Source organism: Sinocyclocheilus rhinocerous, unplaced genomic scaffold, assembly GCF_001515625.1.
Source record: "Sinocyclocheilus rhinocerous isolate Xijiao unplaced genomic scaffold, SAMN03320098_v1.1 scaffold1494, whole genome shotgun sequence".
NCBI classification, from domain to species: domain Eukaryota; kingdom Metazoa; phylum Chordata; class Actinopteri; order Cypriniformes; family Cyprinidae; genus Sinocyclocheilus; species Sinocyclocheilus rhinocerous.
In genome coordinates, this window is record NW_015641023.1 from 1534 (window position 1) to 11971 (window position 10438).

A 10438-nucleotide genomic window follows, 5' to 3' on the forward strand; every position below is an offset into this window, starting at 1 on the left:
ACAGTACAGGAGATTCGGGATGCCGTGGGCGTACTTGTAAAAGTGGATACTTACATAACCGCTGGCAGAATCGCTGAGTTTGGCTGCCAGCGGTTGTGATTTGATTCTGACACTGAAGGGCACTTGTACTTTTTGCTTGTTTGTCTGTTTGCATGTAGACATTTCCCCTTTATTTTGAAAAGAAGAATTCTTTTATATGTATTCCACTGTTAAGTGCCTGCCTGATTTGCATTCAGTTTATTTTTCTGTCTGGTTTCGTTAATATCTCTGCAAATGTTGCAGTGAAGAAGCCTATAAAAGTTCAGTGTGAGTAACTGATGATCAACAGTCAGCAGTCATGTATGCAGTGTTGGGGAGTAAGTAAGTAAAAAGCAACCTTAAATGCATTTTTTCAGTTGTTCAGCAGTTAAAAATGCAGTATTTTAGACCTGGTTTACTGTATTTAAACATTTATTGTGTTCATACCATTCTTTGCAGTACTTTGGGGTACCATGTAAATATAATGGTTTAGTGTCATTATATATGTTGACGTACTATGATATTACATCACTGTATCATGGTATTGCCGTAGTACTTTTAGAGTAAGGCTAATTTTAGAATGGTATTAGTGGTAACACATTATTTGAAGCCTTTATTTAATGCAATATAAATGTGCCACAATTAACTTTTTTATATTTTTATTCCATGGTGGGGGGGAAAAACTGCAAAATGTAAATGCAAAACTCAGAATTCAGAGAATTTTTTTTTTTTTTTAAAAATATGAGATATACAGTAAACTCACAATTCTGAGGAGAAAAGTCCAAATTGTGAGATTAAAAAGTCACAATCTCCTTTTTTACATTTGCATTACAAAATGCATGATAAAGCTATTTTAGTGCATTAATTATGCTTTGTAATGCGACTTATAATGCATTGTATCACATCATGAATAATTGTAACCACTGTTATATTGTAATATTTATCTATTCATTGTTACACGTTTAGAAAGTAGAATGCATTAAAACACATGACAACCAATTTCAGATGTAGCAAGCAAATATTTAACTTTGGTCACAGTTATTTATGAAAATGTATAATGCATTATACATAAAGGCCTCAATTAAAGTGTTACCATTTAAACTGTAGCAAATTAATAATTGTATTGCAAATTTATCAGTTTAAACTTTTTGCATATTTGTGAAACTGTTGCTAAACAAACCTGTTGCTTTAAAATAAACAAAAAATATATTTAAAAAGATATCACCCCTTAGCCTTCTTTTTGTTTTTGTAGTGAACTGCTTTTCAAGAGAAAGTTAGCAGTGTTATAGTTTCGTCCCCAACACTGCATGTTTCAGTGTTTTTCTGTAATTTTAACATTGTCTGTCTGTTGTGCACGAGCTGCAGAATTTAATGCTGGATGAACATCATTTAGACCAGCATTCAGCCCGAGAACACGAGTGACAAACAGAGATGTTGGCGTGTCTTCACATCGGACATACTTTGTTCTCAGGAATGGGAATTTGGGTGAAGGAGCTGCGTTCATTGGGATGCTCTTCTGTTTTAGGTGGGATGGTTCCAGCCGCGGGGATGCGTGCGGCAATGGCGGACATCTCTCCTGTGTTGCTCTCGTTGGTCATGCCTGCGCGCTCGGTGGTCTGGTTGATGTTCCCCTCGATGACGGTGACGTCACTGCAGCTCAAGAGCTGAACCAGACACTTCCTGAACTGAGGAGATCACAGGGAAGACAAATGCAATGGATTATTCTCTAGAGATCTTTGATGTACACTTCAACTCTGCTCTGAGCTAGAAAACATCCTTGAAATGAATTTGCCTTGCACTGAACATCACCAAAAATTAATAAACTCAAGATTAGGGTTCAACATGGCTTAAGTTGCAAGTTATTTCCTGAAGGAAATGTGTTTTTGGTCCCAAAGTTTATTACAACAAATTGTGAGGCAAGACACCACAGGTGAATAGGGTAAAATTTTAACTAATAGATATAAACATATTTTGCCTATTTGATTAATCACAGTACATTCATAAAACCAGGTTCAACATTTTTGTTCGACTTTGTTGTCATAATAGAGTTAAAGGTTTTTCAAGAGGGAATTTTGGATTTCTCTTTTTATCAGAAAATACTGTCATCAGACATAAAAAAAGGGTATCTGGGGCGGTTGCTAGGGTGTTGCTATGCGGTTGCTAGGATACCTGGGGTGGTTGCTGAGGTGTTGTTATGCGGTTGCTAGGGTGTTGCTAGGGTACTCTGTGTGGTTGCTAAGGTGTTGCTATGCAGTTGCTAAGGTACCCGGATTGGTTGCTAGGGTGTTGCTATGCGGTTGCTAGGGTACTTGGGGTGGTTACCTAAGGTGGTTGCTAGGGTACCCGGGGTGGTTGCTAGGGTGTTGATATGTGGTTGCTAACGTACCCGGGTCGGTTGCTAGGGTGTTGATATGCGGCTGCTAGGGTATTCTGGGTGGTTGCTAGGGTGTCGCTGTGCGGTTGATAAGGTACTCAGGATGGTTGCTAAGGTGTTGTTATGTGGTTGCTAGGGTGTTGCTATGCAGTTGCTAGGGTACTCTGGGTGGTTGCTAAGGTGTTGCTATGCGGTTGCTAAGGTACCGGGGTAAAATACATTTTCACCATGTTTTTAGGAATAAAATGTTGTATAAATCAATGTGAATGATACATGAACAAACGCCTCAATAAAAATCTTCAGAATATAGACAGGAATAAAACTGTAAAGTTTTAAAGATATGGAATGGAATTGAACTCTACAGTTGCAAATAGATAACGTTTTTAGGAATTAAATGTTTTTGTAATGCTACATAAACCAGGCGAATGCTATGAACAAACCCCTCTAAAAAAAACATTCAGAATATAGAAAGGAATAAAACTGTAAATGTTGGTGTTTGTACGTGCTGCTGAAGTGGAGAAACAAACTCATTTTGAGAAAACGGCCTTTAGAGATATGGATTGGAATTTAAATCTACAAACACAAATAGATAAAGTGCAAAAATAAAACCAGGCAAATGATATATGAACAAACTATAAAAACCTTCAGAATATAGATAGGAATTAAACTGTAAATTTTGGTGTTTGTAAGTGCCGCTGAAATGGAGAAAAAACTCTTTAAAGATACATATTGGAATTGAAATCCATAGTTGCAAATAGATAAAGTGCAATAAATAACAAACACTTAAATGTAGATTTAAGATGCTTTAGATGTTTTCTTTGCATTGCGTCTGAAGATAAGAAGACAAGTTATAAACAAATAGCCCGTGATCTCAAATTCAACCAGTGCATGAAAAAAACAAACCCTCGCCTTAAATAAATAACCAAATGCTGAGAGTTAAGTTAAGTGGATTTTACTGATGCAATCAGGCTACTAAACGAGCAGTGAAATCAGTCATCAGTTGATATGTCGCTTTGCAGCTGACGGCTGTGTAACATGCAAGTACAATTAGTCAATCCTGATGAGGTCATAATTGCACAGTAATCATTAATTGTTTCCACATTAGCCTGCGGTTCACATCGTCCTTCTCATTCTTCATTAGTCCCCAGGCATGAAGCTACAGCGTCCGTAAAAGTATATATATATATATATATATAGTATATAAGAAACTATAATATATATTAAAACTACTGAATATTATACTATAAAACTGAATTTGTATTTTCTTGTAAAACCCACTTCAGTATCTTTGTTTTATTTACAACTTTTTTTTTTTTTGTATTATTGAAGTATGTTGATATGTCGCTTTGCAGCTGACGGCTGTGTAACATGCAAGTACAATTAGTCAATCCTGACGAGGTCATAATTGCACAGTAATCATTAATTGTTTCCACATTAGCCTGCGGTTCACATCGTCCTTCTCATTCTTCATTAGTCCCCAGTCATGAAGCTACAGAGTCCGATAGACACTAATTAGTCTGTGTCCTAAAGTCACTTGAAAAGCCCGTCTGTGTCTCTGCAGTTCTTTACAGAATGTGTTTGTTTAGAACTGATCCTGTAAATATAGGGCTTTTCAAACGCATATCTTGGCTTTAGGTTTAAAATCACTTTTATCATGCAATTCACTAAAAATAACACCAGAGTTATTATAGTTAAGTCACATAGTTTTTCTACTTCAAAAATTCTCTGTTCAATTCAGTGCGTTACTTGCCATTTCTTTGTGATTATTTGTGATATTTACCAGAATTTTCAAAGTCAAAATAGTTTCAAAGTAACTCCTACGCCTGGTAACTTGCTTTGAAACAGACTCGGAAACTAATTGTAAAGTTCACAAATAAGTACAAAGAAACAGCAATTAACACACTGAAATAAACATTAGAATTTTGAAGTAAAAAGACTGAAATAGTATTCTATTGTAAAACGTGCTTAAATAGTAATGGGGTTATTTACAAGTAAAAAAAAATACAGTGTATTAATATGCCCAGCTGTAATTAGTAAAACACCAATGCACTAATTCTACAAATTGTATTACTCATTGCTTTTCAGTCTAATTTACAAGTACAAACTGTGATCAGCACTACAATTATAGCTGTTTTTGTGTTATTTTAGTATTTTTAATTCATATTTTGCATTTTAATTTTATTTAAAGTTTTAGTAATTTTGTTGTGTTTGTCATTTTTAGTATTTTTGTTTATATACGTATATGTATATGTGTGTATACAACTTTTGTGTTTTTTTTTTGTTATATTATTGAAGTATGATTATACTTTTTATTAATATTTTTATTTTTATTTTTATTAAATTTTATTTTTAGTATTTTTGTTTATACATATATTTTTTTTTCAGTTTTACTTTTAATCTAAATTAAAGTAAGAAACTATAATATATTTTAAAACTACAATATAAAACTGACTTAGTATTTTCTTGTAAAACCCACTTTAGTTGCTTTGTTTTATTTACAACTTTGAAAAATATTTTGTTTCAGTGTATTATTGCATTCCTAAAAAATATCTCAGTTTTTATTTTTCACCTATTTTCTTTTTTAACCCATTGAAGAAGTGCATCAAACTGACAGAGCAACAAACTCCAGCAAATCAGTCTGACCACTGACAACATTATTTAGTCTGAGATGACCATCAAACAAGAATGCCGTGTTGCTGTGCATGTATTTTTGCAGATTTCTGAATAGGAGAGCTGTTCATGTTCGAGTGTGGACAGCATCCAGATGTCAGCGTTTGAATGGAGAGAAGTGGCTAAACTGACAGCTACAGCTCAGTAGGAAGACGGAAAGATGCGGCGCTGCCAAACACTGTTTACGTCCAGTAACCTCCACAGCTGCTCAATAATTCAGCATCTTCTCCTTTAGAGTGCGCCAGGTTTGATCCAAACCACAGGTATTTATTTATTTTTTATTTTAGTAGTATATGTCAGATACATCAGCTCTGGTGAAACGATATCATCCCAGCATGACAGCTTTAGGATTTTTCTAAATCCATAAACAGTGTCTTGCTCGCTTCTCAAACACAGTATTGGAAAGCAGCCTCAATCCTAAATGGTTTGCATAAGGACTTATTTCTTCAAGCTCTTTCAGCTACAGTAACCCGTGTTAGCAGCAGGGGATTTTAACTGGGACGCAGGAAACTTTCTCGCCACGCCTCGAGATCTTCATGCAACATTATTAAGATCAAAATTTAAGTACAAGCATCGCCGCAAAATCATTTAGCAAAGCAAGTTGCAAACTGCGTTTGAGTTTGGCCTTTCTAATCTTATAATTAGTTGATGTTATATTGAATATTCATAAGAAATGCCAGCAGTTCAAACCTAGAAACTATGGAAGTCCTAGTCTACCACTGAATAAAACATTTTTTTTTTTTTTTACTTTTCTTGTTTCTTGTAATTCAGACTTTGTTTACCCGCAATTCTGTCATTTTTAATAAAAAAAATAAAAACACTTTTTATCTCACAATTTGGACAATTTGCATTTTTCGCCAAGAATTATAAACTCACATTTCAAGCTTTTTTTAATTTTGGGTTTAGATCTCACAATAGTTTTTTTTCCCCACCACTGAATAAAAAAAATACTAATTTAATTGTGACTTTTTCATCTCACAATTCAGACTTTTTTTCTCGCAATTTTCAGTTTACGTTTCACAATTCTTACTTTTTTTGACAGAATTGTGTTTATACCTCGTAATTCTGAGTTTATATTCTTTTTTTCTGCAATAAAAAATTCAAGTTTATATATCACAATTCTGAATTTATATCTTGCAATTCTGACAATTTTCCATCACGATTGAGTTTATTATTTACACTTCTGATTTTTTTCTCTCAGAATTGTGCCTTTATATTTTTCATAATGATGTAATATCACTGTAATCAACATTAAAGTCATTGAAATTAAGTTTTTTTCCCCGCCATCTGACATCCAAAGGAAGTAGAGTTGTATTTCTATTGGGTTTATGTTTATAAGCTTCTACTGATCAAAAGATAATGTTTAACTGTTTTATTAAATGATGCCTCTATTTATACAGCCTTTAATAATAAAAACAATAACAGAGAGATGCAGGTGTTATCAGGGCAAATCATTTCGGCTTAAAAAAAATCCTGTGCTCGCTTCACGCTGCATTTTACTGCTCATTTATTAATGATCCATTTATTATTAAAGATGAAGCTGACGACTAACAACACCAATCAAAGAGTGAGTTTATGTAACGCTGTCGCTCTGCATTCTTCTGAGGATCTAATATCGTATGATGATGAAGATGGAGCACCAGCATATGCTATTTTGAGAGTAAATGATGACAAGTTTCCTTCTCCTTTAATTCGAATAACTAACAAATAGTCCTTCTCGAGATTTAGAGAGATTGAATACATGTCATGAAGATTCTAAGAAAGTTTTTGTAACCTTTAAATAATGTTACAAATGTGACAAGAAAACTGGACGTTTTAGAAACATTAAAAACGAATGTTCCCACAATGTTTTTATAACCTAAATTTGTCACCTGATTAATTTTTGGTCAAATGCATAATGGGTAATATTATAGCCTGACATATGAAATAATAGTCAGAAAAATCTGAATTTATTTTAATGGAGTTTATTGAACCTTTAAAAAAAAACATTTAAAATAAACAAAAATACATTTGATTTTTTTTAAGCATTATATTTTATCCGTCAGGCTCGTATAGTCTGATAAAGCGAGAATATGGAGGAAAAACAGCTCGATTTTATTCAGAGACTCAAACTGAGCAAAAATATGAAAGTGGTGCAGATGCTGATATTTACATGATAAAATTCTGCTGCTTGTAATGTAAATCAGTGAGATCTTTATAACAGTAGAGCAGACACTGACATAAAATGCTATAAATATCAGCGGTCGCTCTATATCTGCAGTAATCTGTCTCAGTGAGATGAGATTGAAATGATCCAAACATATAATGCAGTGATTGAGAGTTGAAGAAATAAAGGCTCCTCAGAAGATGTGAGATGTTCTGGAGGCTTGTGAAGATCATTCCTCCGCTGAGGAACAGTGAAAGTAAAGCTTCTGGAAACAAACGCTCCTCAAAAGATCCTGAGGATCAGATTTGAGACTCTAAAACATGATTGATGGAGAATCAACTAAAGCTGAGCTGCTTCAGTCCAGTAAGTGTTCATCTGGAGATATTACTGCAGTTATTCTGACCTTTACTTGAGAAAAACCAGTCAAGATCTGACACGAGAAGCTCCAGCTGAAGCGCAGTTATTCTGACGCTTACTTGATCAAAATCGTCGAGAAGCATTTGTACAATTACACTAAAAGAGCTTTGACTGGATAAAACACTCTAAACGATCAATCAGACGACAGAAGACATGCAGGAGATCATTTAGAGCTTTAGAAATGTGTGCATCAAATATAATACATCATGGGTCTGATCCCAGGGCAATGCATGAACTGCATGCATTGTAAGTCACTTTGGATGAAAGCATCTGCCAAATGCATGAATGCAAACGTCACCTGTTTGTTCATGAACACGTAGATGATGGGGTTGTAAACCGCCGTGGTTTTGGAGAAGAACGCCGGAATGGCTGCCAGCCGCGGGTCCAGGTGAATGCTGGGATGGGCCGTGACCACGATGGAGAACGCAGCATACGGAGTCCAGGCCACCATGAAGGCCACGATCATCACAACCACCATACGAGTCACCTGACGCTCCGGCTTCCTGGCATTACCCAGCCTGCCGTGCGTGTTAGACACCTGCAAACACACACATAATGTGTGCTGACAAAATAATTGTTATCATGGCTAGATTTGATGATGGCAGTCTACTGGAAATCAGGTTTGTCACACATGGTAACTTTAGATCATTTTTATGGTTTGTCTGTGATCAGAGGTCAGTTTGCAGTTGTAATGTCATCAGAAAGCACATGGAGATCATTAGAATTCAGTGAATCGCTGGTCTAATGAGCCGCTGGACTCCAGGTGTTGTGGAGCGACTGACCTTTCTGAGCTTCCGGAGCAGTTTGCAGTAGCAGACGATGATCACACCCAGCGGAAGGATGAAGCAGGTGGTGAAGAACGTGATGATGAAGGTGTGATCCTGGAAGTTTCCCGAATACCTGCAGAGGGACAAAATTAATGAGTGCAAAGATCCGATGAGAGAAAGCTTTCTTACCTTTCCAAAGAAAAAAAAAATTATATATATATATAAAGAAGTAAGAAAGCTTTCTCTCATCAGATCTTTGCAAAATGTGCTTGGGGAAAAATATATAATTATAGCATTATAATTATGCATGCACTATATGTGTGTGTGTATGGGTGTGTGTATATATAATTTTTCTTTCTTTCTTTGTTTTTTTTTTTGTATATTTTTTATGGTCCAGAACCTGGCATATAAGAGAAAATGTTGTAGTTTTAATGTGACTATATATATATATATATACACAGTATGTGCATAATTATAATGCAAGTTGATATTCTGATCATATTTTTTTTTTTCAAGCACATTTCACCAATCCCAAACCACATCAATCTTAATAACAAAGTTAAGGCATGATCACTGGACAGAGACATGCTCATTGGGTCAGCAGGGTCAGACAAAAACAGGTGGAGAAGAAAAGACACATTAACTGCAAAATAATTAAGAATTATAATTAGGTGTGAATCCATCAGGAACCCTTTAGTCTCCAGAACTGCAGCCTTCCTGGAGTCTCCAGAAGTGCCAGGTGTCAGGTTCTCAGGGACTTAGGTTAGGTAAATAACTCTAAAAAAATGAGTAAGAATCATATGCTGAAGTGTATTAAAATACATGAAGACTGAATTTTTTATAGGCTCTATAGACAGACCAGCACAACATCCTCTTGTGCACTGTTTGAAGAATTTATCTTCCAGAATCTGGCAGTAAGTTTTGGGAGTTAGTTCAGTCCATCTCCTATCCTGAACAGTTCGTCTTGGAGACTCAAGGGTTCCTGATGGTTTCACGCCTAATTCTTCACCTCAATTCTGAATTATTTTGTCTCCACCTGTTTTTGTCTGACCCCGCTGACCCAACGAGCATTTCGCTGTCCAATGGTCATGCCTTAACTTTGTGATTTCTAGTATTGCATGAGTTAAATCTCTTTTTTGGCTCATTTTAACTGTAAAAGAAAACCTGCTTAATAATTATGCACACCGGAATATAAGCCTTCATGAACAATTATATGTCATTTATAAATGATTAAATACTAAATGAATAGTAGTTATTAAGACTATGGAATTGGTAAAATGTGCCTGGAAAAATAAATGATCAGAATATCAACTTGCATAATAAATATGTAAATGACTAAATATATATATATATATATATATATATACAGTATATGCTTTGACAATCTGTATTGTATAAAGTGCTATACAAATAAAGGTGACTTGTCTCTAAAAGGATGTTGTGTCTAAAGTGAAGTCTGTTTAGTCAGGTGTTTATATTAATAACACTGAAATGATGCCCTGATGTGCCAGTAATTTAAGCTTTCTCATGATCGTGCAATTCTTTATTGTTGTACAATGTGTTTTGGCATGTCAAATAAGAGTAAACACATCACATGCAGCCTAATGTGTAAACTGCTATGAATAAACCTGCTCCTTTTTCATACTATCAACTGCTTCTCAGTCTCTAGCCTGTCAGGCTCACTAAAGAAGCTCCTTTATGCCCAGACAAAAAGGAAAAAATCTTTTTTGCATCTTTTTAGCTCACAATTTGGACAGTTTCTCACAAAAACTGTGGTATATAAACTTAGAATTGTCAGATATAAACGCAGAATCGTGATATATAAACTGAATTATGAGATATAAACTCAGAATTGTAAGATATAAATGCAGAATCGTGAGATATAAACTGAATTATGAGATATAAACTCTGAATTATGAGATATAAACTAAATTATAAGATATAAACTCTGAATTATGAGATATAAGCTCTGAATTATGAGATAAACTCTGAATTATGAGATATAAACTAAATTATAAGATATAAACTCTGAATTATGAGATATAA

The 10438-nt window shown here is 34.7% G+C and overlaps 1 protein-coding gene across 1 annotated transcript in view; it reads right to left on the reverse strand.

Annotated features, from left to right (window-relative positions):
• Positions 1-1155: 1155 nt before the first annotated feature.
• The window catches only part of LOC107754013 (opsin-VA), a 17476-nt gene continuing 8193 nt past the window's right edge, over positions 1156-10438 (reverse strand). The window contains exons 3-5 of the mRNA XM_016570314.1: positions 8408-8525; positions 7924-8163; positions 1156-1703 (exon numbers count right to left, since the gene is read on the reverse strand). Of these exons, the coding sequence (XP_016425800.1) occupies positions 1464-1703; positions 7924-8163; positions 8408-8525 (598 nt within the window). The 3' untranslated portion in view covers positions 1156-1463. The remainder of the gene's footprint in view (positions 1704-7923; positions 8164-8407; positions 8526-10438) is intronic.